The sequence below is a fragment of the Pagrus pagrus genome (assembly GCF_965226575.1).
Source record: "Pagrus pagrus genome assembly, chromosome: 2".
In the NCBI taxonomy this organism is placed as follows: domain Eukaryota; kingdom Metazoa; phylum Chordata; class Actinopteri; order Spariformes; family Sparidae; genus Pagrus; species Pagrus pagrus.
In genome coordinates, this window is record NC_140186.1 from 3,722,982 (window position 1) to 3,746,480 (window position 23,499).

Below are 23,499 nucleotides of genomic sequence, written 5' to 3' on the forward strand. Positions count from 1 at the left end.
ACAGGTGTGGAGTTGAGATCCAAATGAGGGCCGAGTTCAAAGATGGGTGTGAGCCAAACGCCTGAAGTAGAGGAAGGGACAATTGGTGCCCCTCTTTTTGCCCATGACCCACATTTGTTTTAAGTGGTGGGTCACTGAAGCCCAGTTGCAATCATCTGTCCACTCTAAGACATTATGTTAAGAGATGTTTAATGTGTTATAAAGTCACCTGAAAGTATGGTCTGAAATACCTAATAAATCTGGAACAGTTTATTAACCAATCAATTAATCAATGAATTCAGTAAGTATGATACTTTATTGATCTCCAGGGTAAAATAAACATGTTACAAAAGCACAAGAGTCAGACTGAGAGGTCAGGATAAACAACCCAATCACCAGGAAATAAGTTGGCACTGTACACATTTCAAAACCACAAATGTGTTGAAACTTTTTTATGTTGCGTCTGTTCTGTACGTCTCTTTAGGTACAATATTAAATTGCATGTCGTGGCAACACTGTGCTAATGGTCTGATGAGGTTAAGGCAAATAAAACACTGTTAGGGTTAGGAAAAGCGCATGTTCGTAAGGGTCTGGACATTAAAAAATGACGTGGTTTCATGCTTACAAATGCTGAAACGCCACATTACCCTCCACATCCTGATATGAAAGTCAGCTCATAAACAGGTAATATGAACATGATATGACACGTATTGTAGAGATGTCGATATAGTACGTATGACACAAATTTTAGGATAGCCGTAGTTTGCAGAAACGTAAAATGACAACATTTTATTCTGGCGACTGAGCTGCAGGAAAACAGATAAAGAACTTTGAACTTTAAAAGTTACATATACAACAAAATAACATGATGTAACATTAGCTAGTTACTGAGACATCAGTGATCTAGTAGCGATTGTTTTAAGCTGGTTATAAAGAAAAGGTCCATAATACATTGAAATAGCAGAGAGTTCTGATAACCCTCAGTTTGAAGTGTGCCTCCAACAAAAGCCTCAGTTTGGAGAGATCTTTGTCCTCTGTCCCAACAAGAGTCAGGACACACTACTGTAGATGTGAAGGTGCAAAACAGAGGGGTAGGGCTAAGTGGGCGGGGCAAGAGGTGTATTGGGATTAGGGCCGTCACAATATCAGATTTTAACAACACAGTTATCGCGGCCCAAATAACGATATCATCACAATATCTATAGAGAATTAGGAAACAATAATGCTCAGTCAAATTCATCTTTAACTTTGTTTACTGTGTGTTTTGTCTCTTTTTTGGCAAATGAATTACACTCAAAATACGAGTGTAGGGAGGTGGAGAGAGAGCCTCTTACCATAACTGTACAAATGTGTAGAAAAAGAACAATTACACTCAGCCGGCGTTAAGGTGCATTACCACCACCTACCATGACAAAGTGGGAAGGGAAAGAAACGGAAAGAGGCAATGTATTATTTACAAGCTGCTATCATAGTTGTACTATTAACATTATTAGTTTTCATTTTTAAATATCCTGATTATTATTATAACACTTCTAACTTCTTAGACTCCTATGGTTTGGTCTGAGAGTAATTCACAAGTATTTTTCAACTACTTCAGGTATGTTTTGGCGGCTGCAGGGGAGATTTGGGATGAAGAACAGTTGTCAGAGACTAATTCAAAGATAAAAGTTGAACTTTCATTTATCAAGTTGCTGTAAAAAGCATGTTACAAGTTATATTTACAATTAAATGGATAATAAAATCATAAAATACTTCACACGTTCTTCCACTAAGCTGAACACTGGTGTATGTTAGGTTCATAAATCGAAGCTTCTCTAGGATATATAATTGTCTCTATTGCATATTCCTGCTTTAATACAAATGTTATGAAGAAACAGAAATATCAGACTATAAATGCAGGTCAGCGGGTTTTGTTGACGGTGCTGTACAACACAGCTGGATCCTCTGCAGCTCCCTGACCTCTGGCTCTAAGGAAAGAAAAAGATATTGCATGAAATATAACAACTCCCATCACATCCCAACAGTGATGATAATAAAGACAGATCAGGAAAATCCAAAAGCATTTCAAAGTGAAGTCATTTAAATCTTGCACAGTGTCCCTGTGTGGAGAGCCGCTCACCTCGGGGCGGTACTGGCACTGGTACATCTGACAGCAGCGTACTCGACTTCCTGTTGCTCCACGTGTCTTCGAGGCTGAGCTGGTCTGATGTTGGAGTACAGATTATCTGCCTGGTTGTTGGAGAAGTGGATGGTGGCGTACTGAAAGTCGTCCTGCTCCTCCGGCTGTCCCTGGTCAGGTAGACATAAACAGAATTACTTTCAGCTACATATTTTATATGAGTCTTTCATTTGAACAGTGCATTCTTGCAGAGGATTGAAACCAGGATGAAAACAGCCGAAGCAGAAGCAGCTGTGGTAATAATGGAGCTAATATCCCTGTTGTCAAAAGTGCAACATGAAGTCCTCCTCTGTCAGATGAGTTTTCTAGAAGCCCTTAAAGACACTGAGTGACTCGTCAGTATGAATAAACAGGAGCAGACTGGGTTTTATTTCTTCTGGAGTAAAATACACAACTATCCTCACCTGTTCCCTGTCGTCTAGTCTCTCTTCAGCCTCAGTAGATTCCCTGGAAGTCCTCTTTTTCCTGGTTAGGAGAGTTAATTAAAACAAATGACTGAATGTTTTAATTCTGAATTGCTGTGATTGAACATTCAATGACTCAGTTGAACAGAACTGCTCACCTGATCCACAGGAAGACAGAGAGGGATATGATAGCCAGGAGAACGACAGTGATTGTTCCAGCAGCCACTGATTTCCCTGATCCTAAGAAATGGTGATCAAAAGAAAACAGACAGTTAATCAGGCTGTTACAGCATGTTTTGGCATGTTGGTACCGTACAGTGATATATGATAAAACAAGGAAAAAAACAAACATATCCTGAATAATAGTGCACGTGTGTGTATTAAATCAATAAATGTCCCGCTCAATAAAGGTGGACTATCTGTCAGGCTGTGGACACATGTAGTATAGTACATGACATGATAGAGATTAGGCTGAAAAATAAACTCCACAGTGAGCTCTGCCAGACAAAGAATGTAAGGCACAGTTTCTAAGTTACATTTCTGTACAGCAATTACTTATCGCTGCAAAATATAACTGAGCCGAGCAGGTATGGTTTAACATACTGGCCGAGATGGTATTTGAGTACAAATGTACAATCTAGCTCAAGTGAAAACAACCATGCCATGTCTCACTCTGTAAATGCACAGCAGTAAAATGAGTATATCAGAGCTTTTCTCATCATCATCAGTTTTGGCAGTCGAGGTCTACAGAAGCCAATAGGACAGTATCATCTGCAAACAACAATACGCCATCCTAACAAACCAATAAATGGGCAGTTTTCACACCTGGGCTTCAAACAGACATTATTTCCACATGTATTATGAGCAGCAGAGATCACAAGACAAAAGCCAACAGCCACATTGGATGTGCTTGGCAGGAGCCCAACAATAAAGACAACACTCTCGCTCTGAGTGCACAGGGAATTAAGACTCTCAAGAAGCAATGACTGTACTAGAAACTGCAGCAGGACACCCACAGAAACATCAGGGAACACGTTCTTGAACATTTTAAAGGTCGACACATGTAAACAAGATTATTATATTCCTATGAGCCCTTCATTATGTAACAGAGTGCAAAGACTCTGACCACTGTTTCACCTGAAAGATAAAATCTGATCTGATCTTCCTTCCTGAGGCTGACTCCCAGATAACTGGAACACACTCCTGTTTTCTGCCTCCTATCCAGAGGATGTGACTGTCAGGTGAAGAAGCCTCACAGAGTGCTTCCTCTCCTACAGTATCCCCAGGTGAGGTCAACAATGTTCTCCTCTTACTGAAAACATTCAAGGTGATACATTCCTTATTTTTACTTTAAGAAAAATGTGTTATTAATTATTAAAAATGTCATTTTCTGTACTATCTACTACGTATATCATCTATACTACCATCAAAAACTCACCTGTCACAACAGTCAGATGTACAGTGGTTTTATTTCTTCCTCTTCTGTTCTGGGCTTCACAGGAATAATTCCCACTGTGTTCAGCTCTGAAGTCAGTGATGGTGAAGATCTGTCCTGATGCTGTTGGTGAGTCTTCATTCTTCTTGTACCAGGTGTAGTTAGCTGCTGGGTTAGCATCACTGCTACAGGTCAGAGCCACTGAACTGCTCTCCACTATCTCACCAGAGGGACTCACTGACACAGAGGGAAGTCTTGGAGCATCTGGAGGAGAACATGTACAGAGAGACAACTAATCAATATTAGTCAACATTTTACTTTAGTTTCATTGTCAGTCTAAGTGACTTCCTCATGTTACTCACACTGGACGTCTATGAAGAGAGATGAAGAGTTGATCTCTCCATACTGATTCTCAGACTTGCAGTAGTAGATCCCTCTGTCCTCAGAGCTGATGGAGGAGAAATGATAGACGCCTTCTGGTCCTAGAATCACTTTCTGTTTCTCCTTGTACCAGGTGTAGTTAGCTGCTGGGTTAGCATCACTGCTACAGGTCAGAGTCACTGAACTGCCCTCCACTATCTCAGCAGAGGGACTCACTGACACAGAGGGAAGCTTTGGAGCATCTGGAGGAGATTTAAAGAGACTCATGTCATTCACATCAGATGATGGCTTTGTCACATTTACAATTTGGATTAAGGTCATGTGTTTTGTGAACATAAACTTGTATTTTGCCTTTTTAGAGTTATCGTCTTTCAACCTACACAAATAGACCAAAGTTAAGAGTGAATTCACATTATATCTCTGGAGATATGTGTGTGAACATGTGAAGCAGGTTCACTGTGGCTACAAGTCATATGTCCCTTAACGCTGAGTCAGCAGGACACCAGAGTTGCTTATATTTTATACTCACACTGGACATCGACTGATACAGACGAGGACATGATCTCTCCATACTGATTCTCAGACTTGCAGGAGTAGATCCCTCTGTCCTCAGAGCTGATGGAGGAGAAATGATAACTTCCTTCTGGTCCCTGAAGCAGTGTTTGGTTCTCCTTGTACCAGGTGTAATTAGCTGCTGGGTTAGCATCACTGCTACAGGTCAGAGTCACTGAACTGCCCTCCACTATCTCAGCAGAGGGACTCACTGACACAGAGGGAAGCTTTGGAGCATCTGGAGGAGATATGAACATATTTAACATTAATTTTGGGATGCAGATGAATTACACAGTGAAAGTGGAGTATTTGAATTATGAATATTAATCTCTAAGAGGAGACTAGAAGAATGTTCTTACAGTTTTAAGGGGAAACACAGAGGTAAATAAAGGTGGCTCTATATAATTATTGATATTATATTCCTGGCTAGCACAAGATACAAAATCAATATATTTTATATTTCCTTTTCTGCAGTCAAAGCTTCCTCTACATTGGTGTCCTCCAGTGAATTCATGGTACAAACTGATGATGTTGGTTCTGTAATTTAATCTCTTTCTACAATATTAAAAAAGTTGCCTTGTCATCAAACCCAGCCAGCAATTTTGTTTTCATGTATCTGGTGAAACAAACTACTGATATATAAACATCATGTCTCAGAGACAGGGTTGATCACAGGACTCTGGCCACATTAGATGTTGGATGTGTATTTATGTGTTGGGAGCATCTGAAACTTTAGAGCTGGTTTTCTGGATCAATGAACATCTGTGCAGATCTGGAAACTATTTGTAAATAAAACATCATTTCATCATCGACTGTAGCTGCTCAGTGAACAACAGCAGCAGACTGTGAAGGTGAAACAGGCAGAGCTGGAGAAAGTGCACGATCAGCAAAAATAAAGTTTTAAAAAGTTGTCATTAGTTGATTTAAATCAGCTGCGTTTTACTCACATTTCACATCAATATAGATGTATTTAGATGTCCTAGGGGATGACGGTCTGCATTTCCATTCTTCTTGTACCAGGTGTATTTAGCTGCAGGGTTAGCATCACTGCTACAGGTCAGAGTCACTGAACTGCCCTCCACTATCTCAGCAGAGGGACTCACTGACAGAGAGGGAAGCTTTGGAGCATCTGGAGGAGAAAACATGAACACATTTTACATTTAATATCAATAAGTGTGTTGGCATTAGGGATCCACATACGGCACAAATTAGAAAAACTAAAGTTCATCTTACTTTTAATTCAAATTGAAAACATAAAGCACACAAAGACTCAAAGTGTCTCACAGTTCATCAGTGCTGAAAGAAGCAGATCAAGGAAATGATCCTGGTTCAGTGTCTTTGGACAGTTTCATGTTAACTCATCAACTCTAGTAGTTAAATAAGAGGAGTGCACATGAAATCTTTTCACAAGTTGGCAAAGAAACACGAGTGGAAAGAATGAAGTGAGATACTTCGTTGTCTTCATTCATGTTTTGTGAACTAACCAGAATCAAAACACAGGTACATGAAGGTAAATCTTGTTCTGCATAATCTCCAGTGTGAGCTGATATTTAACTGTTTAATGTTGCAGCGCAGACAATGAAAGATATTTATGCATCATGTCTACAATCTCATGGGGCTGTGATTTGGTTGTCACCCAATTCTGCACAATGATTCACCAAATACCAGTGAATTACATGTAGTTAAGGTACAGTACAAAAGGTAGGCTCAAAAGGCTCCACCAGGTGTTATTTCAGTGGACGACTGTAAGTAAACTCACACAGTGGAGGAGAGCGGGAGTTCTCATGTCCTTCTACAGCACAGGAAAAGCTGTCTGCAGGAGTGAAGGAGCCTGAATAATAATAAGATGTTTGTCCCTGAACGATCCGTCCATTCTTGTACCAGATGTAGCGAGGACGACCAGGTAGAAGACAACTGCTGTGACACTTCAGCCATGCCCAGCGTGTAGAGGCCTGTAAGCTGTTCACCCTCACCTGCAGATCTGAATATGTGAATAAGAAACAGAAGTCTTCATTTTAGACTGAATGTCAACACACACACACACACACACACACACACACACACACACACACACACACACACACACACACAAATATATTGAAACCCAGAACTTAATAAATATTCAGCTGAAAATGTTACCTGTGACAGACAAAGTGACTCCAGGTGAACCAGAATATTTCCCACCTTCTTGGTCGGTAATAAATCCGAACTTGTACTCAGATGAGTCGCTCTCTCTCAGGTCTGTGATTCTCAGAGTGCAGTCGTTGTTACCACAGATATACTGCACACGACGTGAATACACTGGGTCTGTTCTCAGATCCACATAAACACCATTACTCACTTTTGTAAACCAGAATTTTTTCTCCACTCTCTTTACTGTGGATGGGTATCTGTAGGTGCATCTTATGGCCACTGTTGATCCTTTTAAGGCACAGATCTCAGTAGAGCTGTAAGTCAATCCCCAGTCATTCTGACCCTGTATCACTGCAACACAGAGAACATCAGCAAACACAATGAAACTGAATAAGACAAAGGTGAGCATACTACCAATATGATGTGGGGGAAAGGTAACATGGACATGCTTCAAAATCCTCCATTATCAGACTAATTACTGTCATCAAAAGTTCTTAATCATGCGTCAACAAAAAGTCTTCCACACAGAAAATTAATAAAAACATATTTTACACACTTTTCTGAGATGCTGAAAAAAAGTTGTACAAAATACTCGTTACCCCACCCACCCACTAAAATAAAAGCACAACACTGAGGTGTGTGAAACTGCTTCAAGCAGCTATGACGTGAGATAAGCTGCGTGCATATAGCATGGAAACATCACACTGAGGTCAGACAGCACTAACAGAATTAGCAGTCAGTGGTGCAGATGTACGATCATATACAAGAAGTACAGTCAGTTTTTGGGGTTTTACTGTGAGAACAATATTCCTCCAAAAAACTTCACTGTGATAAAAGTAGCTGCAGATACAAACTAATCGTCCTCCACATGAGCTGGTGCTTCTGCAGCCAGGGTCGACTTTAGAACAGATTAAACAGGACGAGAAGGGAAAAGTTCTGAAAACCCAAAATATTCTCAGTTTACAGCGTGTAAAAGTGCTGAGCACACAGCTACTTCATGCAAAAGTCAAGATTCCCTCTTTAAATGCAGTAAATGTAACTGTACCTGACACAGAGAGAAGGAAGACCACAAATCCACTCGCTGCTGCAGTTAAACTCATATCTGCTCCTCTGATCTCTCTGTGAGGTTTCAGAGACAACAAAACATGTCAGCAGATAAAATAATGATGCACACAGGAGGTTTACAGTATCAGTCACATCGACAAACAATTCTACTTACAATGAAGACGGACGTCGTCTGGAAAGAAGCCGTTCCTCAGTTGTCAGTGAGCAGAAGACAGGTATCAGGCTCTTAAACTACTAGATGTACTTCCTCTTTAGTTTATACATGACGTGCCAAATGCTAGTCAACACCCACATCATACTAAAGCTGTGTTTTACACACAGAGTTCAAGAAGACTGGGAGGATCTGATAAGAACACAATGGTTTTTAATGACTTTGGCTCGTTTAGGTGGTTCAGATTGATGAACTGTGCAGAGATGTCCAACATGTAGAAAAAAGTGTCACCTAACATTTGAAGAAAACACCCAAACCTCACAGTGTGCTGAGAAACAAAACAAAACTATCTGCATGGCTACAAACCACTGAAGGTAAGAGAGGAAGTGTCTTCTTGTAATTTGGGTGAACTGACCCTTTAAAGCAGACAGAGGAGGAAGCAGTCACAGTGATGAAGCCTGAATGTGCCACACTTAAACTTCCCCACTAGAGGGCAGAGAAACATGAGAGATACTGAATCAGGAGCCTGAAACAACATTTTATCCTCCATCACTGAATGTTACATCACATTCAGATTTACTTTATTTTCACATTTTATGACTAAAACTTTATTTTGACTTGTTTACACTGGACATTTAATTAATGAAGCATCACAGGTAGTGATTGAGTTCAGGAGTCCATAGTTCAGAGTAGTGATCATAAACCTGGACTTTTATTCTGAAAAGGCTTCACATTCAGTCAACCTGGATCTACTCTGCTTCGTTCAATCACCCCAAAAGAATTTAATCAAACTTAATGGAGATTTACTGCTCAAATATAAGTTCAGGTCCTCCTCAGTAAAAACTTTCTCTGTGCATCTTCATATCAGCAACATCTCAAATCACAATGATCCATTAAACTGTGGCACATTTCATTCTTATGGACACAAAATGTGAGAAGGTGAGAAATAATCCAAAGATAAAGGACAGATTTGAATTTAGATGTCTTGATATCTGGTGAACAAATAATAATCTCAAAAATTAACAGAAAAATAATTAGTTTAAAGCTGAAACTTAAAGGTTTTGTACACTAATGTTTCCACCTACAGAGCTGTCCAACAGGTCCTTCACTTGTTGTGGAAGCTGGCTGTTGATTTGACTCAGCAGCAGAAATAATTGGAAAATGTAACATCTGTCAAAGTGTTTCACTACTGGACTTATGTTTGGTTTTAATGTGTGAAAATATAAACTGTACATGAAGTCAAATGTGATGCTCTCAGCTCACTGTCTCACTTTGAACTCACTTTATTGGCTTTGTCAGCCAGGACAGGTGAAAACCCAGAAGCTGATCAGAGATTTTTCAAATATTATTTATTGTTCTGGAGAATTTCAAAATACATTTTGTTTAACGACTCATCAATTTCTATAATATAACTGACTGTACAGGTAAAAATAAGCTCTCATAGTTGAAGCAGTAAGCTGATGTGAACAATAAATCATGTCTGACACCTGGACGTGATTCAGTTGAAGCTGCCGACTCCACATTCTTCTAAACTTCCTGCTACATGCTGCTGCTGACTGTCTGTGCTGCTGACTCCTACCTGCTGCTGCTACTGAAAACTGAACATGAAAACTTTTGGAGCTGAAGATAAATGTGTCCACTTCCCCCACATCCTCCACAGCCTCGCTCTCCTCTGTGATGTTTCAATGTGGTACTTCTTTGTGTCCATCAGGTGAGTCCTGCCTCTGGTTCAGCTGCATCTGAAGAGAATCACACAAAACATGTGTAAAGTTTGAGTTGCGACTGTGACTGTGAATCTAAAGTCGGGATGTTTTATTCCATGCAGGAGTCTCTAACCTGACAGGACTTCACAGCATGTCCTGCTGCTCTGTGTCTTCTGTCTGTGCTGCAGTGAAGTCTGAGACGTTCTCATACTCAGGACAAGAGTCCAACTGGTGAGGAGAGACGAAAAAATGAGGCTCAAAGGACCTCATTCATGAACCGGCATAAAATCAGATCAGCCAAGTTATTATAACTGTGATATAGAGGAAGTTTTGTCAAGATGGCCTCTCTCTCTCTCTCTCTCTCTCTCTCTGTCTCACCTCTATCATCTGGACAGGTTCCTGTGGTTCAGTGGTGGAGCTCAGAGTTTTCTTCTTCCTGGATTGAGTCCAACAACAACAAATACAAAATTCAACATTGAGAAACTCATATCACTAAAACTAAATGAAGTCTGAAGAAGAAAATAAAAGAGCAGATGGATTCTGATTGTTTTACCTCGTCCACAGACTCAGGAGAAGAAGAGGAATCAGCATCAAGACCACCACAGTCACCCTGATGATGTTCATTATCATTGTTGAATTCACTAGAAATACACACAGATATGTGATGAAAATGAATAAATCACTTTTCCAGGTGATGCTGTCTGTTAATCAGTCAGTCAGAGTCATCCACCTCTGACATGATGGAGGTTCCCCCCTGAACACAGCTACAGAAAAACTGCCTCTGAACGCAGACAGGAAATGTTGTTTTCTTTGCACCAGTTATGACTTGTTACATATTAACATGTTAATCTGGTCTGGTGCAGTAAACAGGTGTGTGTGCAGGTGAATGAGGATAACTTACCTGCCACAGTCAGATGTACGGTGGTTTTATTTCTTCCTCTTCTGTTCTGGGCTTCACAGGAATAATTCCCACTGTGTTCAGCTCTGAAGTCAGTGATGGTGAAGATCTGTCCTGATGCTGTTGGTGAGTCTTCATTCTCCTTGTACCAGGTGTAGTTAGCTGCTGGGTTAGCATCACTGCTACAGGTCAGAGTCACTGAACTGCCCTCCACTATCTCAGCAGAGGGACTCACTGACACAGAGGGAAGTCTTGGAGCATCTGGAGGAGAGTATACACAAAGAGAGTTCATTATGTAACATGTTGTGTACTAGGACAGGTTTTGTAAGTGTTAACTGAAATGTACAAAAACATCCTCTGTGTCCCTCTGTCTCTGTCATGAATTCACTTCTCCAACAGCACAAATCAACCCACTGGTCCCTTCTTGTAAATCCATCGTTGGACTAACAGAAGCACTCATGTGTCATACTTACACTGGACATCAATAAATACAGACTCGGAGCCTAAACGTCCGTGTTGATTCTCAGACTTGCAGGAGTAGTTCCCTCTGTCCTCAGAGCTGATGGAGGAGAAATGATAACTTCCTTCTTGTCCTTGAAAAACTTCTTGGTTCTCCTTGTACCAGGTGTATTTAGCTGCTGGGTTAGCATCACTGCTACAGGTCAGAGTCACTGAACTGCCCTCCACTATCTCAGCAGAGGGACTCACTGACACAGAGGGAAGCTTTGGAGCATCTGGAGGAGATGATTTAACAAGTTAACTATTAAATCAGCCACATATTGTGAATCTCCATCAGCAACCACTGGAGCTGCTCAGTGAACTCAGACTGTTATTGTGAAGCAGACAGAGCTTTCAATCACGATTATCACTCACATGTCACGTTAATAGAGATGTATTCAGACGTCCTACTCCCCAGCTCGTTCTCAGATGTACAGTAATACTCTCCAGAGTCAGAGGACTGGATGGAGCTGAAGACAAGCTGTGGTTCTTTAATGAGAGGTTGAAGGTCTGGATCTCCATTCTTCTTGGACCAGGTGTATTTAGCTGCTGGGTTAGCATCACTGCTACAGGTCAGAGTCACTGAACTGCCCTCCACTATCTCAGCAGAGGGACTCACTGACACAGAGGGAAGCTTTGGACCATCTGGAGGAGAGGTGTACAGATTTTGTAGGGTTACTTTCACACAGAGGAAAACTAGGCCATGAACTTCAGGACGGGGCCTCAAAGAAGAAGGAGAATGTCAATTCTGGTAAGGCAAAAATTATCTTGCAAATCACTTGAACCCAAAGCATTCAGTCAATATCTGGGCAAATTTAAAACTTGGCAGTAAGGGCATGAAAGGATGTTAGGTCACTAAGTAGTAAGAGATTGCTTATTTTATGTTATTATTGTAATAGAGTAATTTATTGTAATGAAAAGAGTTTGTTTGATGAAATGTTTCCAAGAACAGATCTAGTGACCCTGATGTGCAAAGCAGAGACACTTTCTATCCAACAACAGACACAAAAACATTTTTGGAGCAAGTCTGGAGACATACACCATTGATATTAGCTTTAATAGTAGCATGCATGATTTGGGAGGGATGTGTGACTTACACTGAACATCTATAAACAGAGATGAAGAGTTCTGTCCATACTGGTTCTGAGCTTTACATGAGTAGTTCCCTCCATCCTCAGAGCTGATGGAGGTGAAATAATAACTTCCTTCTGGACTTTGAAGCAGCTTGTAGTTCTCCTTGGACCAGGTGTAGTTAGCTGCTGGGTTAGCATCACTGCTACAGGTCAGAGTCACTGAACTGCCCTCCACTATCTCAGCAGAGGGACTCACTGACACAGAGGGAAGCTTTGGACCATCTGTAAAGATGAATACAGATTATTATCACTTGAAAGAGCATTTTAAATACTTTATTTTGTAGGTAGGTCAGGAGGAAGAAAGAAGTATAAATCTGCTGCAGTTGCTCAGTGAACTACAGCAGGTGACTGACACTGAAACAGGAGGTAAAGTCTTGTTGTTGCCAAGTTAAAAAGAAAATCCAGAAGTGAAATGTTACACTTCCACAAAGTTGGAGAGCCACAAAAATGTCACAATTATGCAAAAACGGACCCAAATGCAAGACGCTCACAGAGACAGGCAGGTAAAGGAACACAAAGCGAGCTTTAATGCTGTTAACCAAAGTCCAACATTCAAAAAAGCAAGCAACAAAAAGTCAACAAGAAGAATCCAAGAAATTAAAGAGTTATACAAAAACAGAAAACAAACCCCGCAGCCCAGTTTGTATTACAGGCCTGGCAACATAAAAAACAATGAATGTGACATTTAATCTCCTGTCCTGTGTTTCACTCACATGTCACATCAATAGAGATGTATTCAGACGTCCTCCTCCCCAGCTCGTTCTCAGCTGTACAGTAATACTCTCCAGAGTCAGAGGACTGGATGGAGCTGAAGACAAGCTGTGGTTCTTTACTGAGAGGATGAAGGTCTGGATCTCTATTCTCCTTGTACCAGGTGTATTTAGCTGCTGGGTTAGCATCACTGCTACAGGTCAGAGTCACTGGACTGCCCTCCACTATCTCAGCAGAGGGACTCACTGACACAGAGGGAAGCTTTGGAGCATCTGGAGGAGAAAACATGAACACATTATACATTTAATTTTAATATTGCAGATGAGTTACAGATAAATATCAAATGAAATACAATAAGGAAATATTAGTCATAAAGTCTTAAATAAAACTAGTGGCTGTCTTCTTAGGTTGGGCATAAAATGACTCACATTTCACATTGATAGAGATGTATTTAGATGTCCTCCCCGGCTGTTTCTCAGCTGTACAGTAATACCTTCCAGAGTCAGAGGACTGGATGGAGCTGAAGAAATGTGACTCTCTACCGAGAAAGTCAAAATTTCCAATTCCATTCTCCTTGTACCAGATGTAGTTAGCTGCTGGGTTAGCATCACTGCTACAGGTCAGAATCACTGAGCTGCCCTCCACTATCTCAGCAGCAGAACTCTCTGACTCAACACTCAGGACATCTGGAGGAGAAAACATGAACACATTTAACATTTAATTTCAATATGTTTGTTGGCATTAGGATCCACATAAGGCAGATACAGAAAAATATATTCATGCATCATGTCTACAATCTCATGGGGCTGTGATTTGGTTGTCACCCAATTCTGCACAATGAATCACCAAATACCACTGAATTACATGTAGTTAAGGTACAGTACAAAAGGTAGGCTCAAAAGGCTCCACCAGGTGTTATTTCAGTGGACGACTGTAAGTAAACTCACACAGTGGAGGAGAGCGGGAGTTCTCATGTCCTTTTACAGCACAGGAAAAGCTGTCTGTAGGAGTGAAGGAGCCTGGATAATAAGTAGGTGATTGTCCCTGAACGATCCGTCCATTCTTGTACCAGATGTAGCGAGGACGACCAGGTAGAAGACAACTGCTGTGACACTTCAGCCATGCCCAGCGGCGCCCAGAGGTATAGACATTTAAGTTGTTCACCCTCACCTGCAGATCTGAATATGTGAATAAGAAACAGAAGTCTTAATTTTAGACTGAATGTCAACACACACACACACACACACAAAAAACCCAGGACTTAATAAATATTTAGATGAAAGTATTACCTGTGACAGACAAAGTGACTCCAGGTGAACCAGTATATTTCCCACCTTCTTGGTCTGTAATGAATCTGAACTTGTACTCAGCTGAGTCGCTCTCTCTCAGCTCTGTGATTCTCAGAGTGCAGTCGTTGTTACCACAGATATACTGCACACGATGTGAATACTCTGGGTCTGTTGTCAGATCCACAACATCATTACTCACTTTTGTAAACCAGATTTTTTTCTCAACTCTCTTTACTCTGGATGGGTATCTGTAGGTGCAACTTATGTCCACTGTTGATCCTTTTAAGGCACAGATCTCAGTAGAGCTGTAAGTCACTCCCCAGCCATTCTGACCCTGTATCACTGTAACACAGAGAACATCAGAAAACACAATGAAACTGAATAACTTCAGTTAACAATCAGTTAATAAGACAAAGGTGAGCATACTACCAATATGATGTGGGGGAAAGGTAACATGGACATGCTTCAAAATCCTCCATTATCAGACTAATTACTGTCATCAGAAGTTCTTAATCATGCGTCAACAAAAAGTCCTCCACACAGAAAATTTAAAATGTTTCACACACTTTTCTGAGATGCTGAAGAAAAGTTGTACAAAATACTCATGTTACCCCACCCACATGTTAACTTCCCTTTAATAGGCACTTTCTAACTAATGCTTTAAATAAATAACACTTTATGACTTTTGTATGTTATTTCTGAACGACACCAGGATGAACACAAACAAAGGAAGAGTGGAAGATGTGAACATGCTTTGTACAGTTAAACTCAATGTGCACCCAGTCTGAAGGTGCAGTGAAGTGAACAGGAATGTATTGAACCTGTGACCTTTAATGCAGTTTACTGACCAGGATAAGAGGAGAAATATTATCTATTAGAGTCTGTGCTGTTCTTGGTCAGTTCTCTCTGTTCACTCTGTGCTCAGGATGCTGCTGAGTCAAGTGTGAAAACTAAAAATAAAAGCAGAACACTGAAGTGTGTGAAACTGCTTCAAGCAGCTATGACGTGAGATAAGCTGCGTGCATATAGCATGGAAACATCACACCGAGGTCCGACAGCACTAACAGAATTAGCAGGCGGTGGTGCAGATGTACGAACATATACAAGAAGTAAGTATACAAGACTGTGATAAAAGTAGCTGCAGATACAAACTAATCGTCCTCCACATGAGCTGGTGCTTCTGCAGCCAGGGTCGACTTTAGAACAGATTAAACAGGATGAGAAGGGAAAAGTTCTGAAAACCCAAAATATTCTCAGTTTACAGCGTGTAAAAGTGCTGAGCACACAGCTACTTCATGCAAAAGTCAAGATTCCCTCTTTAAATGCAGTAAATGTAACTGTACCTGACACAGAGAGAAGGAAGACCACAAATCCACTCGCTGCTGCAGTTAAACTCATATCTGCTCCTCTGATCTCTCTGTGAGGTTTCAGAGACAATAAAACATGTCAGCAGATAAAATAATGATGCACACAGGAGGTTTACAGTATCAGTCACATCGACAAACAATTCTACTTACAATGAAGACGGACGTCGTCTTGAAAGAAGCCATTCCTCAGTTGTCAGTGAGCAGAAGACAGATATCAGGCTCTTAAACCACTAGATGTACTTCCTCTTTAGGTTATTAACATGCATGACATGCCAAATGCGAGCCAACACCCACATCGTACTAAAGTTGTGTTGTGCTGCAAAGTATAAATGCAATAATAAATGCAGTATGGGATGCATTAAGCCACATTTTTGATTGTGATAGTAAATATTTACACCTGCCCTCTACAGTTCATCTCTATGTGCTCTGAGGCAGGATGTCACACAGTCTGCAGGTGTAGTGAAGGAACAGGAATGCATTGTACCTGTGAACCACGAGGCAGTTTGACTGAAGAGGATGAAGAGCAGAGGGTTCATTATAAGAGAGGATGGAGAATGACATGTTATTGCTGTTTCTTGGTTTGTTTCTTCTCTGTTCACTCTGCAGTCAGGTTGCTGCTGTGTGCAGAGAAAAGCAGAACACTGAGCTGTGAGAAACTCCCACATCTGTTAGTGTAACAACCCATGAACATGTGACACACACAGTTCAAGAAGACTGGTAGGATCTGGTGAGGACACACAGTGGTTTTTAATGACTTTGGCTCGTTCAGGTGGTTCAGACTGATAAACTATGCAGAGATGTCCAACATGTAGAAAAAAGTGTCACCTAACATTAGCACAGTGTGCAGAGAAACACAACAAAACTATCTGCATGGCTACAAACCACTGAAGGAAAGAGAGAAAGTGTCTTTTTGTAATTTGGGTGAACTGACCCTTTAAAGCAGACAGAGGAGGAAGCACTCACAGTGATGAAGCCTGGACTAAAACTTCTTTCATTATGACTTGCTGATGGAAAGTGGGGTGAAGTTTTGTGGTCCACAAAACATTTCTGGAGCTTCACAGGGAAACAGTGTCGCAGCGTTCTCCGAAACAACTGAAGACTTGTTTTAAAAGATAAAAAACTACCAGAAAAACCCAACATAAAGAGGCTCCATGCAGCTTGTCAGGTGTAAACCAGGCCCCCAGGAGCCCCAAGATCACAAAATGGTTTGAAAAGACGTTATTTACGCCCTTCACATGTGGTCAAGCTTGTGCTTTGATCAGCAGCTACAGTGAAGATTCAGGCTTTAAAAAGGGTGCAACAGCCTTCTGACAGTTTGATACATCACTTCACAACTTTAGTGCATGTTGACGCATGAAAAACTGCCCTCACACCATGGCTGTGTGTGTGTGTGTGTGTGTGTGTGTGCGCGTGTCACCATGGCAAAACGTGGTCCTGGGGACACCTACTGCAGCAAGAACTACCACAGAGGCAGTTTTGAGAACATTGCCAGGTGTTTTTTTATGTCTCTGTCTTTCTGTGGACAGATTTTGTCACAATCGTACAAGATGCAGTAACAAAACTTTACAGGTGTGGAGTTGAGATCCAAATGAAGGCCGAGTTCAAAGATGGGTGTGAGCCAAACGCCTGAAGTAGAGGAAGGGACAATTGGTGCCCCTCTTTTTGCCCATGACCCACATTTGTTTTAAGTGGTGGGTCACTGAAGCCCAGTTGCAATCATCTGTCCACTCTAAGACATTATGTTAAGAGATGTTTAATGTGTTATAAAGTCACCTGAAAGTATGGTCTGAAATACCTAATAAATCTGGAACAGTTTATTAACCAATCAATTAATCAATGAATTCAGTAAGTATGATACTTTATTGATCTCCAGGGTAAAATAAACATGTTACAAAAGCACAAGAGTCAGACTGAGAGGTCAGGATAAACAACCCAATCACCAGGAAATAAGTTGGCACTGTACACATTTCAAAACCACAAATGTGTTGAAACTTTTTTATGTTGCGTCTGTTCTGTACGTCTCTTTAGGTACAATATTAAATTGCATGTCGTGGCAACACTGTGCTAATGGTCTGATGAGGTTAAGGCAAATAAAACACTGTTAGGGTTAGGAAAAGCGCATGTTCGTAAGGGTCTGGACATTAAAAAATGACGTGGTTTCATGCTTACAAATGCTGAAACGCCACATTACCCTCCACATCCTGATATGAAAGTCAGCTCATAAACAGGTAATATGAACATGATATGACACGTATTGTAGAGATGTCGATATAGTACGTATGACACAAATTTTAGGATAGCCGTAGTTTGCAGAAACGTAAAATGACAACATTTTATTCTGGCGACTGAGCTGCATGAAAACAGATAAAGAACTTTGAACTTTAAAAGTTACATATACAACAAAATAACATGATGTAACATTAGCTAGTTACTGAGACATCAGTGATCTAGTAGCGATTGTTTTAAGCTGGTTATAAAGAAAAGGTCCATAATACATTGAAATAGCAGAGAGTTCTGATAACCCTCAGTTTGAAGTGTGCCTCCAACAAAAGCCTCAGTTTGGAGAGATCTTTGTCCTCTGTCCCAACAAGAGTCAGGACACACTACTGTAGATGTGAAGGTGCAAAACAGAGGGGTAGGGCTAAGTGGGCGGGGCAAGAGGTGTATTGGGATTAGGGCCGTCACAATATCAGATTTTAACAACACAGTTATCGCGGCCCAAATAACGATATCATCACAATATCTATAGAGAATTAGGAAACAATAATGCTCAGTCAAATTAATCTTTAACTTTGTTTACTGTGTGTTTTGTCTCTTTTTTGGCAAATGAATTACACTCAAAATACGAGTGTAGGGAGGTAGAGAGAGGCTCTTACCATAACTGTACAAATGTGTAGAAAAAGAACAATTACACTCAGCCGGCGTTAAGGTGCATTACCACCACCTACCATGACAAAGTGGGAAGGGAAAGAAACGGAAAGAGGCAATGTATTATTTACAAGCTGCTATCATAGTTGTACTATTAACATTATTAGTTTTCATTTTTAAATATCCTGATTATTATTATAACACTTCTAACTTCTTAGACTCCTATGGTTTGGTCTGAGAGTAATTCACAAGTATTTTTCAACTACTTCAGGTATGTTTTGGCGGCTGCAGGGGAGATTTGGGATGAAGAACAGTTGTCAGAGACTAATTCAAAGATAAAAGTTGAACTTTCATTTATCAAGTTGCTGTAAAAAGCATGTTACAAGTTATATTTACAATTAAATGGATAATAAAATCATAAAATACTTCACACGTTCTTCCACTAAGCTGAACACTGGTGTATGTTAGGTTAGATATATAATTGTCTCTATTGCATATTCCTGCTTTAATACAAATGTTATGAAGAAACAGAAATATCAGACTATAAATGCAGGTCAACGGGTTTTGTTGACGGTGCTGTACAACACAGCTGGATCCTCTGCAGCTCCCTGACCTCTGGCTCTAATGAAAGAAAAAGATATTGCATGAAATATAACAACTCCCATCACATCCCAACAGTGATGATAATAAAGACAGATCAGGAAAATCCAAAAGCATTTCAAAGTGAAGTCATTTAAATCTTGCACAGTGTCCCTGTGTGGAGAGCCGCTCACCTCGGGGCGGTACTGGCACTGGTACATCTGACAGCAGCGTACTCGACTTCCTGTTGCTCCACGTGTCTTCGAGGCTGAGCTGGTCTGATGTTGGAGTACAGATTATCTGCCTGGTTGTTGGAGAAGTGGATGGTGGCGTACTGAAAGTCGTCCTGCTCCTCCGGCTGTCCCTGGTCAGGTAGACATAAACAGAATTACTTTCAGCTACATATTTTATATGAGTCTTTCATTTGAACAGTGCATTCTTGCAGAGGATTGAAACCAGGATGAAAACAGCCGAAGCAGAAGCAGCTGTGGTAATAAAGGAGCTAATATCCCTGTTGTCAAAAGTGCAACATGAAGTCCTCCTCTGTCAGATGAGTTTTCTAGAAGCCCTTAAAGACACTGAGTGGCTCGGCAGTATGAATAAACAGGAGCCAGACTGGGTTTTATTTCTTCTAGAGTAAAATACACAACTATCCTCACATGTTCCCTGTCGTCTGGTCTCTCTTCAGCCTCAGTAGATTCCCTGGAAGTCCTCTTTTTCCTGGTTAGGAGAGTTAATTAAAACATAAACGACTGAATGTTTTAATTCTGAATTGCTGTGATTGAACATTCAATGATTCAGTGAAACAGAACTGCTCACCTGATCCACAGGAAGACAGAGAGGGATATGATAGCCAGGAGAACGACAGTGATTGTTCCAGCAGCCACTGATTTCCCTGATCCTAAGAAATGGTGATCAAAAGAAAACAGACAGTTAATCAGGCTGTTACAGCATGTTTCGGTCTGTTGGTCCCAGAGAGTGATATATGATAAAACAAGGAAAAAAACAAACATGTCCAGTATAATAGTGCATGTGAGCATATTAAAGCAATTAATGTCCTGCTCAATAAAGGTGGACTATCTGTCAGGCTGTGGACACATGTAGTATAGTACATGACATGATAGAGATTAGGTTGAAAAATAAACTCCACAGTGAGCTCTGCTGGACAAAAAATGTAAGGCACAGTTTCTAAGTTACATTTCTGTACAGCAATTACTCATCGCTGCAAAATATAACTGAGCCGAGCAGGTATGGTTTAACATACTGGCTGAGATGGTATTTGAGTCCAAATGTACAATCTAGCTCAGGTGAAAACAACCATGCCATGTCTCACTCTGTAAATGCACAGCAGTAAAATGAGTATGTCAGAGCTTTTCTCATCATCATCAGTTTTGGCAGTCGAGGTCTAAAGAAGCCAATAGGACAGTATCATCTGCAAACAACAACACACCATCCTAACAAACCAATAAATGGGCAGTTTTCACACCTGGGCTTCAAACTGGCATTCTTTCCACATGTATTATGAGCAGGAGAGATCACAAGACAAAAGCCAACAGCCACATTGGATGTGCTTGGCAGGAGCCCAACAATAAAGACAAAACTCTCGCTCTGAGTGCACAGGGAATTAAGACTCTCAAGAAGCAAAAACTGTACTAGAAACTGCAGCAGGACACCCACAGAAACATCAGGGAACACGTTCTTGAACATTTTAAAGGTCGACACATGTAAACAAGATTATTTTATTCCTATGAGCCCTTCATTATGTAACAGAGTGCAAAGACTGACCACTGTTTCACCTGAAAGATAAAATCTGATGTGATCTTCCTTCCTGAGGCTGACTCCCAGATAACTGGAACACACTCCTGTTTTCTGCCTCCTATCCAGAGGATGTGACTGTCAGGTGAAGAAGCCTCGCAGAGTGCTTCTTCTCCTACAGTATCCCCAGGTGAGGTCAACAATGTTCTCCTCTTTTCAGTCTCCGTCTTCAAGCTCATCAATTTCTTGTTTTTATTTTAAGAAAAATGTATTATTGTTAATTAGTATGCTTAATAAGATTTTTAAAAATGGCATTTTCTGTACAATCGACTACGTATATCATCTGTACTACCATCAAAAACTCACCTGTCACCACAGTCAGATGTACGGTGGTTTTATTTCTTCCTCTTCTGTTCTGGGCTTCACAGGAATAATTCCCACTGTGTTCAGCTCTGAAGTCAGTGATGGTGAAGATCTGTCCTGATGCTGTTGGTGAGTCTTCATTCTCCTTGTACCAGGTGTATTTAGCTGCTGGGTTAGCATCACTGCTACAGGTCAGAGTCACTGAACTGCCCTCCATTATCTCAGCAGAGGGACTCACTGACACAGAGGGAAGTCTTGGAGCATCTGGAGGAGAGTATACACAAAGAGAGTTCATTATGTAACATGTTGTGTACTAGGACAGGTTTTGTAAGTGTTAACTGAAATGTACAAAGACATCCTCTGTGTCCCTCTGTCTCTGTCATGAAAGAAATAAAACTGACTCGTACAAATGAATTACCACTTTTGTCCTAGAATTAACAGATGGCTTCACTTCTCCAACAGAACAAATCAACCCACTGGTCCCTTCTTGTGAATCCATCGTTGGACTAACAGAAGCACTCATGTTTCATACTTACACTGGACATCAATTAATACAGACTCAGAGCCTAAACGGCCGTGTTGATTCTCAGACTTGCAGGAGTAGTTCCCTCTGTCCTCAGAGCTGATGGAGGAGAAATGATAACTTCCTTCTTGTCCTTGAAAAACTTCTTGGTTCTCCTTGTACCAGGTGTAGTTAGCTGCTGGGTTAGCATCACTGCTACAGGTCAGAGTCACTGAACTGCCCTCCACTATCTCAGCAGAGGGACTCACTGACACAGAGGAGGTCTTTGGAGCATCTGGAGGAGATGATTTAACAAGTTAACTATAAAATCAGCCACACATTGTGAATCTCCATCAGCAACCACTGGAGCTGCTCAGTGAACTATAGCATCAGATTGTTACTGTGAAGCAGACAGAGCTTTCAATCATGATTATCACTCACATGTCACATTAATAGAGATGTATTCAGACGTCCTCCTCCCCAGCTCCTTCTCAGCTGTACAGTAATACTTTCCAGAGTCAGAGGACTGGATGGAGCTGAAGACAAGCTGTGGTTCTTTACTGAGAAGTTGAAGGTCTGGATCTCCATTTTTCTTGTACCAGGTGTAATTAGCTGCTGGGTTAGCATCACTGCTACAGGTCAGAGTCACTGAACTGCCCTCCACTATCTCAGCAGAGGGACTCACTGACACAGAGGGAAGCTTTGGAGCATCTGGAGGAGATATGAACATGCATTATTTAAATATATCACACAAAAAAATGTTTTTCTTTCTTTTTGATTGTCCCCATTATCACAGCAGCTGTCCATATTGTTGACTATAATGGGAACTGACAGTCAATAACAAGCTGTTAATAATTTGTAATTTTCAAAACCTTTACACATTGTTATCCATACTGTACATGCTGGTTGTGTTCAGGTCCTGTTTGCAGAGTCCTGACAGTGTGAATATTGCTTCTCTTACAAAGGCTCCTCTAGTTGTAGCAGTTTAACTTCATCCAGATACATTTAATTCTGCTGCATCTACAACTTTCAGAAGCCAGTGTGTATGAATGTCTTTTTCCTGATACAGTGGATCAAACTCACAGACTGAAGGAGAGCCGTAGTTCTCATGTCCCTTCAAAGCACAAGAGATGATGTCTCCAGGATAAACCCGGCCTTTAAAAGAAGATGTCTCCACCCCTGTGACTTTCTGTCCGTTCTTCAACCAGACGTAGGAAAGACGACCAGCTGGACTGCAGCTGCTGTGACACTTCAGCTCTGCCTCAGTATCAGACTGGTGGACTGTTGTTCTGGTCACCTGCACCTGCAGAGCTGGATATGAGAACAAGAAACAATATTATTATCACTGGTTCTGACAGAAATCAGTGATAGATGTACATACACGACAACACAACAGTTACTATTCCTAGAACTAGCAGTGAACATTAGTGCCAACACAACAGTCATTATTACACAAACTCATGATGATCCATCATTTTCAACATGTTCACTGTTTCTAAATGTACTATGTTGATGTTTTACATCAGTGTGTGTTCATCAGTACCTGTGACAGTC

The 23,499-nt window shown here is 40.9% G+C and overlaps 3 protein-coding genes and 1 long non-coding RNA gene across 4 annotated transcripts; all 4 read right to left on the bottom strand.

The window, feature by feature from the left end:
* Positions 1 to 276: 276 nt before the first annotated feature.
* LOC311272127 (B-cell receptor CD22-like) lies at positions 277 to 7,472 on the bottom strand (the record flags this gene model as incomplete). Its single annotated transcript, XM_084378295.1, has 9 exons — positions 277 to 1,946; positions 2,099 to 2,268; positions 2,563 to 2,623; positions 2,721 to 2,802; positions 4,001 to 4,261; positions 4,360 to 4,620; positions 4,908 to 5,168; positions 6,690 to 6,911; positions 7,070 to 7,472. 9 exons carry the CDS (start codon positions 7,470 to 7,472, stop codon positions 1,880 to 1,882), a joined length of 1,788 nt encoding a protein of 595 aa, XP_084234421.1. The 3' UTR covers positions 277 to 1,879.
* Positions 7,473 to 9,360: 1,888 nt separating this feature from the next.
* LOC311272137 (B-cell receptor CD22-like) lies at positions 9,361 to 14,345 on the bottom strand (the record flags this gene model as incomplete). The annotated part of the gene is made up of 11 exons (XM_084378303.1): positions 9,361 to 10,018; positions 10,116 to 10,210; positions 10,361 to 10,418; positions 10,536 to 10,623; positions 10,884 to 11,141; positions 11,354 to 11,614; positions 11,754 to 12,023; positions 12,476 to 12,733; positions 13,225 to 13,494; positions 13,651 to 13,908; positions 14,207 to 14,345. The coding sequence occupies 10 exons, from the start codon at positions 14,343 to 14,345 to the stop codon at positions 10,127 to 10,129; spliced, it is 1,944 nt and encodes a 647-aa protein (XP_084234429.1). The 3' UTR covers positions 9,361 to 10,018; positions 10,116 to 10,126.
* A 423-nt stretch (positions 14,346 to 14,768) lies between these two features.
* Positions 14,769 to 16,542, bottom strand: LOC311251396. The gene is made up of 4 exons (XR_014621396.1): positions 16,363 to 16,542; positions 16,029 to 16,063; positions 15,855 to 15,928; positions 14,769 to 14,853 (listed from the first exon to the last, which is right to left on the bottom strand). It is a non-coding gene; the product is annotated as an uncharacterized lncRNA (long non-coding RNA).
* Positions 16,543 to 17,719: 1,177 nt separating this feature from the next.
* Positions 17,720 to 23,278, bottom strand: LOC311272147 (B-cell receptor CD22-like; the record flags this gene model as incomplete). The annotated part of the gene is made up of 8 exons (XM_084378315.1): positions 17,720 to 19,367; positions 19,520 to 19,689; positions 19,985 to 20,045; positions 20,145 to 20,226; positions 21,447 to 21,707; positions 21,980 to 22,240; positions 22,387 to 22,656; positions 23,029 to 23,278. Coding segments are annotated over 8 exons (1,422 nt in total), but the record flags the coding sequence as incomplete, so codon positions are not given.
* Positions 23,279 to 23,499: the final 221 nt, after the last annotated feature.